The sequence below is a fragment of the Pan troglodytes genome, chromosome 16, assembly GCF_028858775.2.
Source record: "Pan troglodytes isolate AG18354 chromosome 16, NHGRI_mPanTro3-v2.0_pri, whole genome shotgun sequence".
Taxonomy (NCBI): domain Eukaryota; kingdom Metazoa; phylum Chordata; class Mammalia; order Primates; family Hominidae; genus Pan; species Pan troglodytes.
Genome location: NC_072414.2, coordinates 42719171 through 42742276, shown reverse-complemented (window position 1 = coordinate 42742276; position 23106 = coordinate 42719171). Strand labels below are relative to the sequence as shown.

The 23106-nt window shown below is 40.1% G+C and overlaps 1 protein-coding gene across 8 annotated transcripts in view; it reads left to right on the top strand.

Annotated features, from left to right (window-relative positions):
• Positions 1-23106, top strand: part of SPPL2A (signal peptide peptidase like 2A) — a 58791-nt gene that overhangs the window by 22584 nt on the left and 13101 nt on the right. For 4 of the 8 annotated variants that reach the window (XM_016928232.4, XM_009429121.5, XM_063794945.1 and 1 more), the window contains exons 6-14: positions 3652-3800; positions 6734-6830; positions 7272-7373; positions 11066-11147; positions 12725-12799; positions 17380-17436; positions 17631-17684; positions 18421-18523; positions 21550-21627. In XM_016928232.4, the coding sequence (XP_016783721.1) occupies positions 3652-3800; positions 6734-6830; positions 7272-7373; positions 11066-11147; positions 12725-12799; positions 17380-17436; positions 17631-17684; positions 18421-18523; positions 21550-21627 (797 nt within the window). The remainder of the gene's footprint in view (positions 1-3651; positions 3801-6733; positions 6831-7271; positions 7374-11065; positions 11148-12724; positions 12800-17379; positions 17437-17630; positions 17685-18420; positions 18524-21549; positions 21628-23106) is intronic. The other 4 variants (XM_016928231.3, XM_063794946.1, XM_001169194.6 and 1 more) reach the window with 1 other exon arrangement.

The window sequence follows — 23106 nt, the reverse complement described above, 5'->3', positions numbered from 1 at the left end:
GCTGATGTAGGAGGACCATTTGAGCCCAGGAATTTCAGGCTGCAGTGAGCCGTTATCATGCCACTGCACTCAAGCCTGGGCAGCAGAGCAAAATCCTATCTCAAAAAGATAACAATAAGAATAATAAACTACAAATTCAGATTTAGTAGATTTGGGATAGGGGCCCAGATTCTGCATTCTGTTTTTTGTTTTTTTGAGATGCAGTCTCACTCTGTTGCCCAGGCTGGAGTGCAGTGGTGAGGCCCCAGCTCACTGCAACCTCTGCCTCCCAGGTTCAAGCAATTCTCCTGCTTCACCTTCCCCAGTAGCTGGGATTACAGGTGCACACCACCACGCCTGACTAATTTTTGTATTTTAGTAGAGACAGGGTTTCACCGTGTTGCCCAGGCTAGTTTCGAACTCCTGAGCTCAGGCAATCTGCCCGCCTCAGCCTCCCAAAGTGCTGGGATTACAGGTGTGTGCCACCGTGCCTGGCCCAATTCTGCATTTTTAGCAACTCCCAAGTGATTTAGCTGGCCTATGGACCACACTTTGAGTTTAGCAAGGCAAGCTTTTTTATATACACGCTAGGACAAGCTCCTCCTTGAGAAAATTGAAAATTGGAGGGGAGTACATATCAGCTTTTTTATTTGTAAAACATGATGATGGAGCAGAAACAAGTAATTTGTTGCCTTCAAAAACCAGATTGGGAGAGGAAATGTCCCATACCTGCAGGATCATGGATTTTAAAATTGAGGGGGCTGATTCTAAGAGCAAAATAAAGATAGAGAGAAGTAAGTGTATGTGGGAGGAGAAAGGGGTGGTGACCGTATGGAGAAAGAGAATATGAATCAGTGATATAAAGGAAAAAGTTCCATAAAAATGATTATTAAAAACATAAGACCCATCATTTAGCAAGTAATGACAGTTGGATGGAAAGAGAGTAAGGCTTAGGGAAGGGAAAATGTGCCAGAACAGGACCTCACAACCCAAAATTACTCCACCAAATGAGAGATGTACCTTAAGCAAAAGGGAAAGATGCCTGGGTTCTATAGAAAGACTTTTCAGCAGAGTGTTAAAATCTTTTTTTTTTTTTTGGAGTCGAGGTTTTGCTCTTGTTGCCCAGATTGGAGTGCAATGGCGCGATCTTGGCTCACTGCAACCTCCGCCTCCTGGGTTCAAGCAATTCTCCTGCCTCAGCCTCCCAAGTAGCTGGGATTACAGGCATGCACCACCATGCCCAGCTAATTTTTGTATTATTAATAGAGATGTGGTTTCACCACGTTAGCCAGGCTGGTCTTGAGCTTCTGACCTCAGGTGATCCGCCTGCCTCAGCCTCCCAAAGTGCTGGGATTACAGGCATGAGCTACCATGCCCAGCCTAAAATCTTTTTATAATAAGGTCACTGGTCCTCAGCCTTTATAACCTCTAGATGGCATGCAGTAAAGCTTAGGTTCCTATTGCGTATGGCTCTCAAGCTGATATGAAAGTACAATTTTTTTTTTTCAAAAAAGATTAATTGTAATTTTTTTTTTTTTTGAGTTGGAGTCTCACTGTCACCCAGGCTGGAGTGCGGTGGCATGCGGTCTTTGCTCACCACAACCTCTGCCTCCCAGGTTCAAGCGATTCTGCTGCCTCAGCCTCTCAAGTAGCTGGGATTACAGGCACGTGCCACCACGCCTGGCTAATTTTTGTATTTTTAGTGGAGATGGACTTTCATCATGTTGGCCAGGCTGGTATCAACTCCTGACCTCAAGTGATCTGCCCACCTCAGCCTCCTAAAGTTCTGGGATCACAAGTGTGAGCCACCACACCCAGCAGAATTGTAATATTTTAATGTGATATAAATCTAGTACACTGTATGCTTTCCTTCAAGAAATTGCCTGTGCTTTTTAGTTCAATGACTATGAATAGATATTGAATTATTATGGCTCATATGTATACTATGACAAAAATTTCTTTAAATGTATTTCTGTAGTGACAGATACCATAATTAGCACCTTTTTACACTCAGGTACCACATTTATAGAAATTTATTTAATACCCTGTCATTCAGCTCTGGAGTTTCAGAGGGAGGTGCTAGCATGTCTCCATCAACTCTCTCCCTCCTCTTTTCCCAGGCAATCTACTCTTTTTTTTTTTTTTAATTTTTAAAATTAATTTTTAAAAATATATTAAAATAAATAAACTTTTTTAACCTAAATTTTATATTGAGCCCAGACCTAACAAGCAGGGCCAGGATTTGCCCAGGAGGGAGCAGAGTTTAGAACAGAGTTGTTGAAAAGTATTCAGAAGTAGTATTAATAATGTGTCGTAGGTTGCATATAACTAGGAGGAGACAGTAGTAAGGTCGACAAGAGAGATTGCCCAACAAACAACAGTTGCAGTTCTTTTCCTCCTCGACTTCTGTCTCTATTATTAGCTCTGTGGCCTAGCAAGGGTTGAGACAATATTTCGTTATCTTAAATAAAGGTAGGACAAAGTTATGCCTTGAATTTCTTTTGAGTCCTTTATAATACATGGATGAGCATAGACTAGGCATATAGTAAATGCTAAGTTGATTGAGAGGAGAATTTAGCGTTTACATTTAAGAGAAGCGGCTGGGTGCAGTGGCTCACACCTGTAATCCCAGCATTTTGGGAGGCCGAGGTGGGTGGTTTGCCTGAGCTCAGTTCGAGACCAGCCAGGGCAACATGGTGAAACCCCGTCTCTACTAAAATACAAAAAATTAGCTGGGCCTAGCCGCATGTGCCTGTAGTCCCAGCTACTTGGGAGGCTGAGGCAGGAGAATTGCTTGAACCTGGGAGGCAGAGGTTTCAGTGAGCAGAGATCGCGCCACTGCACTCCAGCCTCGGCAACAGAGCAAGACTCTGTCTCAAAAAACAGAGAAGCTAATTTTTAGAAGTACTTTACTATCTGTAAGTTGATAATAGTAAGTTTGTAAGAAGCATTGGTTTTAGTTTGAAATTTATTATGTCAATATAATTTTCAAATTAGGTAATATAAACATCCACAAGTATTAATTTGTTTATATAATAAATGTCATCTCTTTTTTTTTTCCTTTTTTTTTTTTTTTGAGACGGAGTTTCGCTCTTGTTGCCCAGGCTGGAGTGCAATGGCACGATCTCAGGTCACCACAACCTCCGCCTCCCGGGTTCAAGCAATGCTCCCGCCTCAGCCTCCCAAGAGCTGAGATTACAGGCACACACCACCACACCCGGCTAATTTTTGTATTTTTAGTAGAGACAGAGTTTCACCATGTTGGTTAGGCTGGTCTCGAACTCCTGACCTCGTGATCCGCCCGCCTCGGCCTCCCAAAGTGCTGGGATTACAGGCATGAGCCATCATGCCCGGCCAACATCATCTCTTTCAACAATTTTGCCTGCAGAAAAAAATGTTTCAAAAGTTAGTGGTTGAAAACAGATCATCTCTGGAGAGTAGCATTTAAGGTTTTTACTTTCTAGATTAAATATTTCTTTGTAGGGTACAGTTTTTAAAAAGTACATTACTTGCTATAACAAGATAGCTTAGAAAAATAATAAAATAAAAGTATTTTAATAAATAAAAATACATTGTTTTCTTCAGAAACAGATTTAAATTGGTGTTAGAGATAAATTTTTTAAATAACTGTACTTGGCTAAGATTTGCTAAAGTTCCTGTGTGTTTGTACAGGGAAAACTTGAAAGCAGTGACAACTGAAGATAGAGAAATGAGGAAAAAGAAGGAAGAATATTTAACTTTTAGTCCTCTTACAGTTGTAATATTTGTGGTCATCTGCTGTGTTATGATGGTCTTACTTTATTTCTTCTACAAATGGTTGGGTAAGAAGTCATATTTTATGTTTGCTACTGTTAACATACATTCTTTTCACTGACTATTACTAGATTTATCTTTTCCTTTAAGCCATTCTACCTGGAAAACGTATGTGAATAATTTGGTTAATATTAATTTTTTTTTAATTATCAGAGTTTTAGGTCTCTGTTACTCTGAGATAAAAATATTCAGATTAAAAATACAATGTGCCAGGAGCAGTGACTCACACCTGTAATCCCAGCACTTTGGGAGGCCAAGGTGGACAGATCACCTGAGGTTGGGAGTTTGAGACCAGCCTGACCAACATGGAGAAACTCCATCTATACTGAAAATACAGAAATTAGCTGGGTGTGGTGGCACGTGCCTGTAATCCCAGCTACTCGAGAGGCTGAGTCAGGAGAATCGCTCGAACCTGGGAGGTGGAGTTTGCAGTGAGCCGACATTGCGCCATTGCACTCCAGCCTGGGCAACAAGAGCGAAACTCCGTCTTAAAAAAAAAAAAAAAAAAAAAAGTACGTTATGTTTTCAGATAAGAACACTTCTTCATGGATGACTTGAAATAATTGCCATGGTCCCTAAGTTTTCCTCTCTGTAGATGAATGATATAGCTCAGTATCTAAGCAGTGGATTAAGGAGTTCTTGGTGGCTATATTTAGTTACATGAAATAGAAGATTATTCAAATTACTGATGTATTGCCTCTACTTACTCCCAAGTGTAGTTTATCTTTTGTCAATTTGCAAATCAAGATGTTTTATTGCTTGAATTTTATGTTACTTATATAAACAGTTAGGATCATATATCTGAAGACACACAGGTACTTCCCTGTGGTCTAGAAAGTAACTAGTTCTTTTTTTCCTTGAAGAAAGTGGGAGCAGGAACTATAATGGCTTGTCCATCTCCTGAACAGTCTTATTAATGGCTTAATAGAATGGAAATTTGCCATCCCTGGACAGTATACAGCACAAAGAGAAGGGAGACCAGGGTAAAAGGAGTGTACCTGATAAGAACTAGCAAAAAGCCCTTTTAAGAACCACCAAAGGCTACCATGCTTATGTGTATAGCATTAGCATAAATTTCTGGACTAGAAAACTAGGGCCTAGGATTTGTTTCATTCGGCTTTTTTTTTTTTTGGAAACAGAGTCTCGCTCTGTCGCCCAGGCTGGAGTGCAGTGGTGCAGTCTTGGCTCACTGCAACCTCCACCTCCCAGGTTCAAGTGAGTCTCCTGCCTCAGTCTCCTGAGTAGCTGGGATTACAGGTGTGCGCCACTGTGCCCGGCTAATTTTTGTATTGTTAGTACAGACGGGCTTTCACTATGTTGACCAGGCTGGTCTCGAACTCCTGACCTCAAGTGATCCACCTGCCTTGGCCTCCCAAAGTGCTAGGATTACAGGCGTGAGTTACCGCACCCAGCCTCATTCAGTTTTTGTTCAGTTTCTCTTGTCCTGTGACAGCAGTTTAAAAACTAGACCTATGATATCTTTTTTTTTGAGACAGTCTTGCTCTGCTCTGCTCTGTCACCCAGGCTGGAGTGCAGTGGCACAATCTGGGTTCACTGCAACCTCTGCCTCTCGCATTCAAGCGATTCTCCTGCCTCAGCCTCCCAAGTAGCTGGGACTACAGGCACATCCCACCATGCCCAGCTAATATTTGTATTTTTATTATTTGTATTTATTTATTTATTTGAGATGGAGCGATTCTCTTGCCTCAGCTTCCCAAGTAGTTGGGATTACAGGCATCTGGCACCACCCCCAGCTAATTTTTGTATTTTTAGTAGAAACAGGGTTTCACCATGTTGGCCAGGCTGATCTCAAAGTCTTGACCTCAGGAGATCCACCTGCCTCGGCCTCCTATAGTGTTGGGATTACAGGTGTGAGCCACTGTACCCAGCTTATGACATGTATTTTTTAATTAAAATTAAGTCATTCTGGCCAGATGTGGTGGCTCTCGCCTGTAATCCCAGCACTTTGGAAGGCCAAAGTAAGTGGATCACTTGAGGTCAGGGGTTCAAGAGCAGCCTGGCCAACGTAATGAAACCCCGTCTCTACTAAAAATACAAAAATTAGCTGGGCATCGTGGTGCGTGCCCGTAGTTCCAGCTACTCAAGGGGCTGAGGCAGGAGAGTCGCTTAAGCCTGGGAGGCGGAGGTTGCGGTGAGCCAAGATTGCCCCATTGCACTCCAGCCTGGGTGACACAGTGAGACTCCGTCTCAAAAAAAGAACTCATTTTGTTAATATCACTCATTTTAAACTGTTGTTGAGAGAGCGAGTATTAAAATGATATTTGTATTATGTTGGCATCAAACAGGTGATTTTATTAATTTAATACTCCTTCAGATTAATTTCTCTTATCAACTCTTAGTTTATAGTAGTCATTGATAGAAAAAAGAGAGCCCTCTACTTTACCTGAAAGCATATTTTAGTTTTTGGTAAGAGATTTCCTTAAATTCATCGCTATTTAAAAAGAAGACAGCTGGGTGCAGTGGCTCACTGCTGTAATCCCAGCACTTTTGGAGGCCAAGGCAGGCATATCACCTGAGGTCGGGACTTTGAGACCAGCCTGGCCAACATGACAAAACCCCGTCTACTAAAACTACAAAAATTGGCTGGGTATGGTGGCGCATGCCTGTAATCCCAGCTATTCGGGAGGCTAAGGCATGAGAATCACTTGAGCCCAGGAGAAAAAGATTGCAGTGAGAGCCGAGATTACATCACTGCATTCCAGCCTGGGCGACTGGGCGACAGAGTGAGACTCTCAGAAAAAAAAAAAAAAACCTCACGATCTAAATTTCAGCTTAGTAAGTAATTCAGGTCATCGTATAGTCACTTCATTGGAAGTATGATTCAATAAAAAAAGCTAAAGAATTAATATTGCTTGTATAAATATTTTCTTATCACCTTCCCTTCTGTTCTCATGTAATTTAGTGTTTTGTTTTTTTCTAGTTTATGTTATGATAGCAATTTTCTGCATAGCATCAGCAATGAGTCTGTACAACTGTCTTGCTGCACTAATTCATAAGATACCATATGGACAATGCACGTACGTATCTCTTACAGGAAATCTTATAATGTTGGTGTTTATAATTTGAAACAATACAAAAGTAGGAGTATTATTTGAAACCTATATAGTCCGATATACATTGGACCTACAGGTGTTTAAATTTAAATTTAAGTAAAATTAAATAAAATTAAAAATTGAGTTTTTCATTCTTATTAGCCACATTTCAAGTGCTTAATAGCCACATATGACTAGTAGCTACTATATTGGACAGCACAGATATAGTACATTTTTCATCATCACAGAAAATTATATTGGACTGATAAACATTTTATTACGTCTCATTTGTTTTACTTAAAATCAAGACTTTCAAAATTGATATTTCAGTCACTTCTTATGACTGTGGTTAATATTTGCTACTTCTTATATCAAGTGAACATTGTACTTCATCTGCAGTGTTAACTATTTTAATCTGTTTTTTAGGATTGCATGTCGTGGCAAAAACATGGAAGTGAGACTTATTTTTCTCTCTGGACTGTGCATAGCAGTAGCTGTTGTTTGGGCTGTGTTTCGAAATGAAGACAGGTATGAATACTCAATGTATTTGCTTTTAGATTAAGGATGAATTGTTTCCTATCTTGCCCTGATACTTATTATGATTATTATGGAATTTTTTTGCTTCTATGCCAGAACACCAGTCTTGTAATGAACTACTTCTTAAATAAGCAGATCTTATGGTAATGCATTTGAACTCATATAGAGAAGGAAATATGAATTATGATTTTAACACATACACTGAAATAGACTTTAAAAATATACTTAATTTCACGCCTGTAATCCCAGCACTTTGGGAGGCCGAGGCAGGCGGATCACCTGAGGTCGGGAGTTTGAGACCAGCCTGACCAACATGGAGAAACCCCGTCTCTACTAAAAATACAAAAAATTAGCCAGGCGTGGTAGTGCATGCCTGTAATCCCAGCTACTCGGGAGGCTGAGGCAGGAGAATCACTTGAACCCGGGAGGCGGAGGTTGCAGTGAGCGGAGGTTGCAGTGAGCCAAGATCGCACCATTGCACTCCAGCCTGGGCAACAGGAGTGAAACTCTATCTCAAAAAAAAATGTGTGTGTGTGTATGTATATATGTGTGTGTGTGTGTATATATATACACACACTTAATTTTGGTATAGCCACACAGTTGAGTGCAGTGCAGCTCTAAACAATGAAGATCTCTATGAATTGATATGCAGGGAGTTCCAGGAGAGAGAGAAAGAGAGAGAGAGTGCAGAAACAGTCAAAATGTCCATCAAACTTTGAATGGGTGAATACATTACGTTATATTTACACAATGGAATACTATTCACCAATAAGTAAGCCATATACCACATGCACAGGCGTGAATGAATTTCAAACGTAATGCCAAGTGAAAGTAGTCAGATACAAAAGAGAACATACTTGCCGGGCGTGGTGGCTCATACCTGTAATCCCAGCACTTTTGGAGGCTTGAGGTGGGCAGATCACCTGTGGTCAGGAGTTCGAGACCACCCTGACCAACATGGAGAAGCCTCGTCTCTACTTAAAAATACAGAATTAGCCAGGCGTGGTGGCATGTGCCTGTAATCCCAGCTACTCAGGAGGCTGAGGCAAGAGAATCACTTGAACCCAAGGCAGAGGTTGCAGTGAGCCAAGATCACACTATTGCACTCCAGCCTGGGGAAGAAGAGTGCAACTCCATCTCAAAAAAAACAAAAAAAGAAAAGAGAGAGAGAGAATATACTCTATGATATATAAAGTACAAAAAGGAGCACAGTCTATACTTTTTAAAAAGTTTTATTTTTAATTATTATGGGAACATAATGACTATATTTACGGGATACATGTGGTGTTTTGATACAGGCATACAATGTGAATGATCACATCAGAGTAATAGTGGTATCCATCACCTCAAGCCTTTGTCATTTCTTTGTGTTGGGAACATTCCAATTTCACTCTTCTAGTTATTTTTACAATATACAATAAGTTATTAACTGTATCACCTTATTGTGCTACCAAACACTAGATCTTATTTATTTTATTTAGCTATATTTTTGCACCCATTAACCATCTTCACTTTATCACCCCCACTCTCTACCTTTTTTTAGCCTCTGGTAACCATCATTCTACTATCTCCATGAGTTCCATTTTTAATTTTTATTTTCTTAATTTTAGCTCCCACGATGAGTGAGAATGTGCAATATTTGTCTTTCTGTGCTTGGCTTATTTCAGTTAACATGATGTCTTCAGTTCCATCCATGTCTTTGCAAATGACAAGACTTCATTATTTTTTGTGGCTGAATAATATTCCATTGTGTGTATTTGTAAAATTATATATATATGAGTGTGTATAATATTTCCTTTATCCACTGGTGGACACTTAGGTTGATTCCATATCTTGGCTATGGCGAATAGTGCTGCAATAAACATGAGAGTTCAGGTATCTCTTTGATATACTGAGTTCCTTTCTTTTGCATGTATATCCAATGGCGGGATTGCTGGATCATATGGTAATTCTGTTTTTAGTTTTTTTGAGGAATTTCCATACTGTTCTTCATAGTGGCTGTGGTAATTTACATTCCCACCAACAGTGTACAAGGTTTCCCCTTTTCCCACATCCTTGCCAGCATTCTGGGATGAGATGATATCTCATTGTAGTTTTGATTTACATTTCTCTACTTGCAATCAGATTTCATCTGATTGGAGATGTTGAGCATTTTTTCATATATCTGTTGGTCATTTGTATGTCTTTGGAGAAATGTCTATTCAGATATTTTGCCCAATTTTTAATTGGATTACTTTTTTTTTTTCTATTGAGTTGTTTGAGCTCCTTACATATTCTGGTTATTAATTGCTTGTCAGATGGGTAGTTTGCAGATATTTTCTTTCATTCTGTGGGTTGTTTCTTCACTTTCTTGATTTTTCCTTTGCCATGCAAAACCTTTTAGCTTGATGTGATTCCATTTGTCCATTTTTGCTTTCATTGTCTGTGTTTTCAAGTCTTACTCAAGAAATCTTTGCCAAGACCAGTGTCCTGGAGCATTTCCCCAATGTTTTCATCAAGTAGCGTCATAGTTTCAGGTCTTAGATTTAAGTCTTTAATCCACTTTGATTTGATATTTGTATTTTTTTAAGTGAAAAAAGCAAAGTGCAAAAAAATATTTAGAGTATGCTGTCTTTTATGCAAGAAAGAGGGGGATATGCCGGGCGCGGTGGCTCACGCTTGTAATCCCAGCACTTTGGGAGGCCGAGGCGGGTGGATCACGAGGTCAGGAGATCGAGACCACGGTGAAACCCCGTCTCTACTAAAAATACAAAAAAAATTAGCCGGGCGTGGTGGCGGGCGCCTGTAGTCCCAGCTACTCGGAGAGGCTGAGGCAGGAGAATGGCGTGAACCCGGGAGGCGGAGCTTGCAGTGAGCCGAGACTGTGCCACTGCACTCCAGCCTGGGTGACAGAGCGAGACTCCGTCTCAAAAAAAAAAAAAAAAGAAAGAAAGAGGGGGATATAAGAAAATATACAGATATCTGTTCATTTGTAGGAAGATAACCAGAAAAAATATATACTTAGGTTTATATTAATGGTTTATTAATAAAATTATTGAGGACTGAAAGGATTTAATGGCCTAAAATTTGGGAAACAAAGCTCATACAGCTTTATGCAGCTTCAGGTAGGATAATCAATGGATAATTACTTATGTCAATTTCTGATGGAGTAAGTTGCATAGCTCTTGTTTTCTTTATGTTCAAGCTATTTGGATCTGTGTTAACACTGATATTTTGTTAACAGCTGTTTTCTAGAGCGAGACGTGTTAATGCACTTATGTCTGATATATGTTCTTCTGAGGTAGCCTTTTCAACTTTTTCTTAGTGTAATAATATTCATTATTCTACTAGGACAGTAAAATTACCAAATATAGAGTATATGAGGGGTTTTGTTGTTATGCTTGCTGTTTAATATTTGAATAGTCAGAAATTAGCCAGGCATGGTGGTGTGCATGCCTTTAGTCCCAGCTACTTGGGAAGCTGAGACATGAAAATCACTTGAACCCAGGAGGTGAAGGTTGCAGTTAGCCGAGATCATGCCACTGCACTCCAGCCTGGGTGACAGAGTGAGAATCTGTCTTAAAAAAAAAAAAAGGAATAGTCAAATCATAGCAATTAAATGATATTACCTCAGTGATCTATGTCTTTTGAAAGGCTTCATCTAAACATTGATAAAGCAATAGAGTAATATCTTTTGATTTTAGGTGGGCTTGGATTTTACAGGATATCTTGGGGATTGCTTTCTGTCTGAATTTAATTAAAACACTGAAGTTGCCCAACTTCAAGGTAATGTATACAATACTACTTTGCTAGTTAAAATAAATTTTTAAAAGACAGCTTTATTAAGGCATAATTTACCTACAATTAAATGCGCCAATTTTTGGCATACTGTTTATGAAAATTTTATGAATGTGTAACTTTATAACCACTATCCCAGTGAAGTTGTAGAACATTTCTCATCTCTTCCAAAAGCTCTACCATGGCCTTTGCAATCAGTCCTAACCCCCAGGCCCAGACAACCACTGATTTGCTAGCTAAACTATTGTTTTTTTTTTCTTTCTTTTATTTGTATAAATTTAAGGGGTTCAAGTGTAGTTTTATTACATGGATATGTTGGGTAGTGATGAGGCTTATAGTATAACCATCACTCGACTAATGTGTATTGTCCCCATTAAGTAATTTCTCATCCCTCACCCCTTCTAACTCTTCCACCATGCCGAGTATCCCAGTGCCTGTTATTCCTCACTCTTATCCATGTGTACACTTTATTTTAGCTAAATTTTGTTTGTTTGTTTTTGCAGAGCTAGGGGTCTCGCTGTGCTACCCAAGCTGTTCTTAAACTTCTGGCCACAAGCAGTCCTTCTGATTTGGCCTCCCAAAGTGCTGGGATTACAGGCATGAGCCACTGCACCCTGCCTAAAATATTTTTTTTTTATTTATTTGGTTTTTTTGTTTTGTTTTGTTTTGTTTTTTTTGAGATGGAGTCTCATTCAGTCTCCCAGGCTGGAGTGCGGTGGTGTGATCTCGGCTCACTGCAGCCTCCGCCTCCTGAGCTCAAGTGATTCTCCTGCCTCAGCCTCCCAAGTAGCTGGGATTACAGGCACCTACCACCAAGCCCTGCTAATTTTTGTATTTTTAGTAGAGACAGCGTTTCACCATGTTGGCCAGGCTGGTTTTGAACTCCTGACCTCAAATGATCTGCCCACCTGGGCCTCCCAAAGTGCTGGGATTACGGGCATGAGCCACTGTGCCCAGCCTGCCTAAAATATTTTTAATCATTCATATAATATGCCAAATTCATGAAATCTTTAACATGACCAAATATCAGGGAAGCACATTTCTTCTTTTTTTTTTTCCAAGACAGAGTTTCACTCTGTCACCGAGGCTGGAGTGCAGTGGCACGATCTCAGCTCACTGCAACCTCTGCCTCCTGGGTTCAAGTGATTCTCCTGCCTCAGCCTCCTGAGTAGCTGGGTTTATAGGCATGTGCCACCATGCCCGGCTAATTTTTGTAGTCTTAGTAGAGACGGGGTTTCACCATGTTGGCCAGGCTGGTCTCGAACTCTTGACCTCGTGATCCGCCCCGCCTCAGTCTCCCAAAGTGCTGGGATTACAGGCGTGAGCCACCAGGCCCAACCCAGCACATTTCTTTGGTTCGGTGATTTTTTTTAAAAAAATAAGATAAAGAAGATAAGGGTTTTAATATGTAGAATAAAACTATACGTAGTATTAACCATAAGATATCTTTTTAAAAGTAATATTTAAATGTATATTCATATATTTATTTGCACTTGAAAAATAATTTAATGCCTTCATTTACATTTAGGAAGATTGACCTTTAATTTTGTTTCTTTCTTTGACAGTCATGTGTGATACTTCTAGGCCTTCTCCTCCTCTATGATGTATTTTTTGTTTTCATAACACCATTCATCACAAAGGTATGACCATATTTTTGAAATGGGTGAAGAAACATGCTAAAAAATGATCATCTTAAATCTGCTCCTAGATTATTAATTTTGCAGATGTTTACCACTGAGTGAATTCTAATTCTCTTAAAAGAACTGTCATTGAAATTGGCCTTTTAACTTTCAAGCTTTTAATCCATTTTGTTAGATTTTAAAATGTCTCTTGACTGATATAAATATGAGAATATCTGTACTTCCCTTTTTAAAATATTTTTTCTTATGAGCTAAATGTTTACTGTAGGCAATATAGACAATAAAAAAAATAAAATATCATTTCTGAAGCCCTAGTTTGAGACTAAGAAAGAGCAGCACGCTGGAAATCAGAAGGCCTAGAATGTAGCTCTGTAACCTTGCAACCATAGGCAAGTTACTTAGCCCTTTCTGCTTGCATTTACTAACCCGTTGAATGAGGGAGTACTGCTAGCTATTCATCTTCCACCTCCATCGGTGGAATTCTTTTGGTTCCAACTAACAGAACCCAACCGAAGCCTTCTGTACCAAAAAGGTCCCATTTATCTAGGCTGTGTTTGTAGGCCAGTGTGGGACTGGCGTCAAGAGAAACTAGACTCAGGGCCACATACTCTCCCTTTTTGCTTCTGTCCATTTGTTCATTCTCTCAGACTGGCTTTTTCCATGAAGTTAGAATCTGAGCAACTGGCAGCTCCTAGGTCATATATTCCCCGATCTGCCGCTAGCTCTTCAGTAAAATGAGGAGAGGTGTTGGGTGAGTATGGTGGTCCTTAATTATTTGTCAAGCTTTTCTACCTTGATCCTTTTCCTGTCTCATGAATATAATATTAATTATTGCTTAATTCCCCTACTTTCTCCCATTTTGAGTCTTGCTTTGTAACTTTATATTATCCATTTGTCCTTTGTCACTCATATATTTAAGTATTTGATATTCTCTACTTTATTTATCATTCCTTCTTTTTTTTTTTTTTTTTTAAAAGGCCGAGTCTTGAGGCTGAAGTGCAATGGCACAGTCCTAGTTCACTGCAGCCTCAAACTCCTGGGCTCAAGCCCAGGAGTCCTCCCACGTTGGCCTCCCAGAGTATTGGGATTACAGGCATGAGCCATAGTGCTTGGCCTCATTTCTTCTTTACCCATTCATTAAACCTATCATCTGTGAAATCATTGTAAAAATCTACACTTCTGATATTTGCTATAATGGCATAAAGACAAACTGTACCCTATTGGGGAGCTAAAATTGTAATAGGTAACAAATATAATTAACTGTCCCAAAATGCAGCTAACCAACCAAACTTTTTTTTTCCTCTTCTTTGAGACACAAACCTTCTTTTTGGTTTTTTCCTCTTCTTTGAGACTGGGTCTCGGTCTGCCGCCCAAGGTGGAGTTCAGTGGCTCAATTATGACTTACTGCAGCCTTAACCTCCTGAGGCCCAGGTGATCCTACCACCTCAGCTTCCCAAATAGCTGGTACTACAGGGACACGCCATTACACCCAGCCAATTTTTGTATTTTTTGTAGAGATGGGGTTTTACCATATTGCCCAAGCTGGCATATGGGTCAGCTGGCATATGCCTGGCCTAACCAAACCATTTTACTAGCACCTTTCTGTCACTTAATGATGAGCCATTTGATTCATTGACTTCACTGAACAATAGTAACCTAAAAAAAGAAACATTCATAGAACTAGTATTACGGGTTATAACTAAATTTGTTAATTTGGCCAGGTGCGGTGGCTAATGCCTATAATCCCAACACTTTGGGAGGCCAAGGCAGGCAGATCACTTGAGGTCAGGAGTTCGAGACCAGCCTGGCCAACATTGTAAAACTGTATCTCTACTAAAAATACAATAATTAAGAGGCCGGGTGCGGTGGCTCATGCCTGTAATCCCAGCACTTTGGGAGGCCAAGGCGGGTGGGTCACTTGAGGTCAGGAGTTTGAGACCAGCCTGGCCAACATAGTGAAACCCCATCTCTACTAAAAATACAAAAATTTGCCAGGCACAGTGGTGGGCGCCTGTAATCCCAGCTATTTGGAGGGCTGAGGCAGGAGAATCGCTTGAACCCACAAGGTGGAGGTTGCAGTGAGCCAAGATTGCGCCACTGCACTCCAGCCTGGGCAACAGAGCGAGACTCCATCTCAAAAAAAAAAAAAAAAAAATACAATAATCAGCCAGGTGTCGTGGTGCACGCCTGTAGTCCCAGCTACTCGGGAGACTGAGGTGGGAAGATCGCTTGAAGCCAGGAGCGGAGGTTACAGTGAGCCGAGATCGTGCCACTGCACTCCAGCCTGGGCAACAGAGTGAGACTCCGTTTCAAAAAATAAAATTGTTGGCCGAGCGCAGTGGTTCACGCCTGTAATCCCAGCTCTTCGGGAGGCCAAGGTGGGCGGATCACGAGGTCAGGAGATTGAGACCATCCTGGCTAACATGGTGAAACCCCATCTCTACTAAAAAAAATAGAAAAAAATTAGCCAGGCATGGTGGCGGGCACCTGTAGTCCCAGCTACTTGGGTGGCTGAGGCAGGAGAATGGCGTGAACCCAGGAGGCAGAGCTTGCAGTGATCCAAGATCGTGCCACTGCACTCCAGCCTGGGCAACAGAGTGAGACTCTGTCTCAAAAATAAATAAAAGATAAAAAATAAAATTGTTAATTTATTAGGGTATTTTTAACTTGGTTCAAAAGTGTGTTTTTGTAGGATACCCCATCAGAGATCTCATAGCAAAAGTGAAATGTTCCCTCTACAAAGCCATTTCCATAAATCAACAGATAATCCATAACATATGACACATATATTACACAGTAGATACAGCTGTAAACTGTAACTAAACTGTTTTTTAAAATAACTTTTCCATTCTGACACTACTCTTCACTTTGTGAATAAACATATCTGCCCCAGCAAACTGTTTGCATTCCATATACATAGAATGTTTCAGAATTTTAAAGGTATAGGATGAAAATAAAGGTGTCTTTTAGCCTTCTTTCTTTTGTGCTTAAGAAATTTTTCGTCTTCCTATTTCTATCTTAGTTCCTACTGACTAGGAACATGATTTCTAGCAACCTAATATGGTGGAAAAAGCTAAGTGCTCGCTCTTTGGAGTTCACTGCTGTAGATTTACTTTAATACCTTCTTCTGAGTCTGATTTGTTTGTTTTTATTAAGGCAGCAGGCCTTAGTTTAGTAGGTAACTCAAAAATCAGATTGCTGATTTTCCTGGTTTTCACTGTAAATTTGAAGGATTAAATATTGCATATTCTAAACATGTTCTTGACCCAAGTATTAGTGGCCTTCTAGTGAGTTGGCAAGGCGGGTCACCATAAGAGTACAGCAATAAGAGCCTGTCTTATTTATTTTTTTCCATTCACCGCTGTGCTCAGTATTGTGTCTTACAAGTAGTAGTTACTCAGGTATCTTTAAATGTATGGGAGGATGTCAATGATGGTCTTCAGTTAAATGTTTTACATAACAATTAGAAAGTGAACCAAAATGAACTCTTTATCTGGAAATGTTATCACAACCTGGGAATCTGCTTTAAGGAACTGTACTTAGTTTATTTTCCTAAACTCCTTTGACTTAACCCCTCTGTAACCCAAAGCTTAACATGCGCAGATTTCTGCAGCTACAGGTTTTATCCTCCTTTCTGCTCAGCTCAGGAATCAGTGAGGTCCTTTTAAAAACACTCAAGTGGTTTCTCCTGTGCACCCCACCCACATGGAAAATATTATAGTTAGTCAATCAAATTTTCCTGAAATTCAGCATTTGTTTATCTTCCCTGTACCTGCTTTGCTGATACACTTACAATAATACGAAAGATAAAATGAGTGGTTCATGCAGTCTTAGCTTGCTGCCTCACAATGTTTTCCCTCTCCACAACAGACTTGGCTATCAGGAAAAATTTTTTAAATGAACCCCTCACACAACCCACATAAAAAGACTTTATCCAGGCACAAGGGAGGGAAATTTAGCTAAGGTTAATGTTTTGATTGGATCATAGAAAGCAGGCAGGGCTGAAATTGGATGAGAGTTAGGCTAGAGAAGCTTCTCAGGTTCTATAGGGTTGGGTCTTTTCAAGTTTGGTTTCATTGTTTTGTTATTGTGGTGAGTAGCCAGAAGGTCAGATGTATATTTATTCAAATAAAGTTACCAATATTTTTTACAAAGCTAAGTGTAAAAGATTTTAGTATGATCTTCTTCACTGACATTACTGAAAACTAAGAATATATAGTATAAGGCATAATGTAACTAAAAGTACTGTACCTAAAATTTTTAACCCATTACAAATGTCAGATATGAATATGTCATTACAAATCAGAACTGAGGGTTCACTTGAATTATTTTTACATGATTCATTTGCCAATTTCTGAGAATTATTGAGCTCTGATAAAGTGGAGCAACTGTACTAGGTGGACTTTGTTTTAGATGACTTCAGTTTTTGCAATCTACAAAGACTTTAGGAAAAAAGCAGTCTGCAGCCCATTTTCAATCAGTGTAACTGGCCATATGCCATGGGGCTTAAATCACACTTGAATAGTGGCAGATTGTTCTCTTTAAATGATTAGACAACTTCTTTTCCTTCTCAATTTTAGAATGGTGAGAGTATCATGGTTGAACTCGCAGCTGGACCTTTTGGAAATAATGAAAAGGTAGGGATGGCAATGAAATAGAAATGGCTATCCAGTGTACGTATGTGTATCCGGTTAATAATTTGCCTTCCTGTGTAATTCACTGGTCACATAGTGCATGTTAAGGTATTGTAAAACTTATTTCTCAGAAAATATAGCTCTTTTCTTAGTTATTCTAAATTATTAAATACCTATTGACTTGGGTTTCATCCTAGAATGATGGAAACTTGGTGGAAGCCACTGGTCAACCCTCAGCTCCCCATGAGAAAGTAAGGATTGTATTTCAGATATGTTCATTGGACTTTAAATCATACCCTCTGAGACAAGACTCTTCTTTGGGGGAAAAAAAAATCCAGATTGCCAAAAAAAATTAGGCCTGTTCTGTTTTCTGTGTTTCAAGGCCTGAGTTCTATCCTTGGTAAAGAGAAAAAAAAAAGGTTAAATGTGGGGATACTTGGTTAATACTGTTAATCCTACATGTGTGTTGAGCATTTTTTTCAAAACTAATCTTTTTCTTTTGGAAATAGATAGAAACAGAGTATTTCAAGTTCCTTTAAACTGTCAAAAGAACTATTCTAATGTTAATCATTCCCTTTCTAGAAGATATGGGTGGCCAGGCACGGTGGCTCATGCCTGTAATACCAGCACTTTGGGAGGCTGAGGCAGGCAGATCACCTGAGGTCAGGAGTTTGAGACCAGCCTGGCCAACATGGTGAAACCCTGTCTCTACTAAAAACAGAAAAATTAGCCAGGCGTGGTGGCTCATGCCTGTAATCCCAGGTACTTGGGAGGCTGAGGCAGGAGAATTGCTTGAACCTGGGAGGTGGAGGTTGCAGTTGCAGTTGCAGTGAGCTGAGATCACGCCACTGCACTCCACTTGGGCGACAGAGCGAGACTCTGTCTCCAAAAAATAAATTAGTAAATAAAAGATATGAGTAAAGATTGCCAAGAAGTTCATTGGTGGCCTCTGTTTTTTTTGTTTTGTTTTGTTTTGTTTTTGAACAGTTGCCAGTAGTCATCAGAGTACCAAAACTGATCTATTTCTCAGTAATGAGTGTGTGCCTCATGCCTGTTTCAATATTGGGTTTTGGAGACATTATTGTACCAGGTAAGCAATTGTAACAATTTTAGTTAAAAAAAAAACACGGATGATTTTAAATCGTCATATGTATAGAATCTGTTAAAAGTTACCTACTCTGTATTAACTATTTCTCGCTGTCACTAGAGCTGAGATTGTCATAACAAAAAAGCTTGTTGAGGGGTAGAAGGTAAAGCCCAAATGGTAATAACTAAAGTACTGTAATAGCTCCCGTGGCTCAAAAAGTTTGTTAGAGAAAGCAACTAGGATCAGTTTAACCTTCTTCTTCAAGAAAGTATATTTGTGACTCGTTTTAGAAGTTGAATATAATAATGCCAAACAAATAGTTTATATTACTTATATTTTAAGATAATAGTTATCTTTTAGAAAAAGGGGTTTAAGAATATTAGGCAAGGCTGTGATCAAGAGGAGAAACATAGAAGAACACCAGCTTGTAGGACTGCGTAATACAAAAAGACAGTTTATAGTGGAACTGATCACCATCTCTTAGCATGTCTGCTCTGACAGTGTAGTTTTGCCTTACTTTCCTCACTGCTCTGTCTGTAGAATAAACTTAATCCAAGCCCATTAATAATTTAGTTTAGAAGTAATTAATAATATTCCTCTATCAACTGAGTTTTTCCTTCTTCATTTTTCTTTTTTTTTTGAGATGGAGTCTCGCTCTGTTGCCCAGGCTGGAGCGCAGTGGCATGATCTCAGCTCACTGCAACCTCCGCTTCCCAGGTTCACGCCATTCTCCTGCCTCAGCCTCCTGAGTAACTGGGACTACAGGCGCCTGCCACCGCACCTGGCTAATTTTTTTTGTATTTTTAGTAAAGACTGGGTTTCACCATGTTAGCCAGGATGGTCTCGATCTCCTGACCTTGTGATCTGCCTGCTTCGGCCTCCCAAAGTGCTGGGATTACAGGCGTGAGCCACCGCGCCGGCTCCTTCTTCGTTTTTCTTAGTCTTCCTATGTACTAACTGCCTGTGGTGGATGGGTGAGGAGTACTGGTGCTTCTGAAAAAGCCCTTCTATTTACATAGTAAAACCAGGTAGAGAGAGAAAAGCTAGCAGTGTTGCCTTGCAAGTTGACATGGCAAAGTCTCTCTTAGCTCAGTGAATCTTGATTCACATAATTGATAAAATAAGGAAAACATTCTATTGAGTAACCTTACACTTCTTTGAATATCATTAAACTTATGCCTGATTTTACCATTTCCACACCAAGGGCTATACAAGATCTTCTATATAGAACTTGGCATAGAACTGGTAAAAATAGCATATAAATACTACATTATTGAAGTAAATGTCAAAGGTCTAAAACAAAAATATTTCTCCAAAGAGCAGAGGTACTGACAATACATGACAAGCTGAGATTTCTTCTTTGGGAAGAAGAAAAGGTTCAACAAATTTCTTACAAGAAATAGATATTAAATGAGTTGTTTCTGCATAATTGCATATTTACAAATGAAAGCATGAGCCGAGCGTGGCGGCTCATGCCTGTAATCCCGGCCCTTTGGGAGGCTGAGGCAGGTAGATCACTTGAGGACAGGAGTTCAAGACCAGCCTGGCCAACATGGTGAAACCCCATCTCTACTAAAAATACAAAAATTAGCTGTGTGTGTTAGCACACGCCCATAATCCCAGCTACTTGGGAGGCTGAGACAGGAGAATCACCTGAACCCAGGAGGCAGAGGTTGCAGTGAGCTGAGATCACACCACTGCACTCTGACCTGGGTGACAGTGAGACTCTGTCTCCAAAAAAAACAAAAAAACCCCAACTGAATAGTATTCCAGTCTGTGTATGTACCACATTTTTTTATTCATTCATCTGTTGATGGACACTTAGGTTGCTTCCATATCTTGGCTATTGCGAATAATGCTGCAGTGAATATGGGAATGCAAATATCTCTTTGACATACTGATTTCAGTTCCTTTGGATATATACCCAGTAGTGGGATTATTAGACCAAATGGTAGTTCTAATTTTAATTTTCTGAAGAACCACCATACTGGTTTCCATAATGGCTACACTAATTTACATTCCCATAAGCAATGTACAGGGTTCCCTTTTGGTACATCCTCTCTAAGGCTTACTTTTCATCTTTTTAATAACAGCCATTCTAACATATGTAAGGCGATATCTCATTGTGGTTTTAATTTGCATTTTTCTGATGATTAGTGATTTTGAGCAATTTTTCATATGCCTGTTGGCTATTTATGTGTCTTCTATTGAGAATTAGCTACTCAAATCCTTTGCCCATTTTCTAATTGGGTTGTTTACTTATTATTGAGTTGTTTGAGTTCCTTATATTAATATATTTTAGGTGTTAACCCCTTATCAGATACATAGTTTGCAAATATTTTCTCCCATTTCACAGGTGTTTTCTTCACTTTGTTGACTGTTTCCTTGGCTGTGCAGAAGCTTTTTAGTTTGATGTAAACCCATTTGTCTGTTCAATATATTTTTTAATGATAAATTTTAAAAGTTTTCTTCATGGCTGGGCTTGGTGGCTCATGCCTGTAATCCCAGGACTTTGGGAGGCCAAGACCAGTGGATCACGAGGTCAGGAGATCGAGACCACCCTGACCAACATGATGAAACCCCATCTCTACTAAAATACAAAAAATTAGCCAAGTGTGGTGGCACGCGCCTGTAGTCCCAGCTACTCAGAAGGCTGAGGCAGGGGAATTGTTTGAACCCGGGAGGCAGAGGTTGCAGTGAGCCGAGATCGCGCCACTGCATTCCATCCCGGGCAACAGAGCGAGACTCCGTCTCAAAAAAAAAAAAGTTTTCTTCATGACATGGAATATTGAGCAGCTAATAAAAATGATAGTTAAAAACTATTTAATAGCTTGAGGAAATGTTTAAACTATGGTATTAAGTATTTTTAAAATCAGCATATAAAATTTTGTCAAGAATTTGAGGTACTTGAATGTTCTTATAATGCAACAATGAAGATTCAATATAACATATACTGTTACTATTGTTAACAGTTGAATTTGCATTGCTGTTATTGTTTTAAGAAAATAATGTTTTGTTTTGTTTTTAAGGCCTGTTGATTGCGTACTGTAGAAGATTTGATGTTCAGACTGGTTCTTCTTACATATACTATGTTTCGTCTACAGTTGGTAAATTTTTGTTTTTCTTTGTATTAAATGTTGAATTGTATTGTCTGGAGGAAAAGACAGAGGTCTAAAAATAAAGAAGGAGTACAGTTTGGGCATGGTGGTTCGCCCCTGGAGTCCTAGCACTTTGGGGGCCAAGGCAGGCAGATTGCTTGAGCCCAGGAGTTCTAGACGAGCCTGGGCAACATAGTGAGACCCCATCTCTATAAAAACAGTTTTAGGGCCAGGCACAGTGGCTCACACCTGTAAGCCCAGCACTTTGGGAGGCCGAGGCAGGCAGATCATAAGGGCAAGAGATTGAGACCATCCTGGCCAACATGATGAAACCCTGTCTCTACTAAAAATACAAAAAAAATTAGCTGGGCGTGGTGGCACGCACCTGTAGTCCCAGCTACTGGGGAGGCTGAGGCAGGAGAATCACTTGAACCTGGGAGGCAGAGGTTGCAGTGAGCCAAGATTGCCCCACTGCACTCCAGCCTGGTGACAGAGCAAGACTCTGCCTCAAAAAAAAAAAATATATATATATTTTTGTATTAGCTGGGTGTGGTGGTCATGCCTATGGTCCCAGCTACTCAGGAGGCTGAGATGGGAGAAACGCTTAAGCCCAAGAGGTCAAGGCTGCAGTAAGCCATGATCGTACCACTTCACTATAGCCTGGGCGAAAGATTGAGTCCCTGTCTCAAAAAAAAAAGAAAGGAAGAAAAAGAAAAGAAATAGCTAAGTGAGGGAGAAGATGAAGAAAAGAAAAAAAGTATAAAGAAATTCAAAAAGCAGTCTCAGCTGGGCGCAGTGGCTGGCCAGACGTGGTGGCTCATACCTGTAATCCCAGCACTTTGGGAGGCCAAGGCAAGTGGATCACTTGAGGTCAGGCGTTTGAGACCAGCCTGGCCAACATGGTGAAATCTCAACTCTACTAAAAATACAAAAAGTAGCTGGGCATGGTGGCGCACACCTGTATTCCCAGCTACTCGGGAGGCTGAGGCAAGAAAATTGCTTGAACCTGGGAAGTGGGTTCAAGAGACAAGATTGCACCACTGCACTCCAGCCTGGGCAACTGAGCGAGGCTCCATCTCAAAAAAAGCAGTTTGAGGCCACTAAGTATGGTACTCTCCAGGGCTTTAACATATTAGTATCCAAAGGCAGATTATAGGAGTGTTCATTAATTCTCCTGTGTACCTTTGGACAACTCAAACTCCCTGTTCCTCCATTGCCTCATCTTTAAAATTAGAAACTATACTAAATTGTTTATAAAGGGAATATTCTGAGATCCTATGTTCCTAGTAAAACCCTGAGTCATTAGGAAAAGTTCAGGCCGGGCGCGGTGCTCACACCTATAATCCCAGCACTTCGGGAGGCTGAAGCGGGTGGATCACCTGAGGTCGGGAGTTTGAGACCAGCCTGACCAACATGGAGAAACCCAGTCTCTGCTAAAAAAATACAAAATTAGCCAGGCGTGGTGGCACATGCCTATAATCCCAGCTA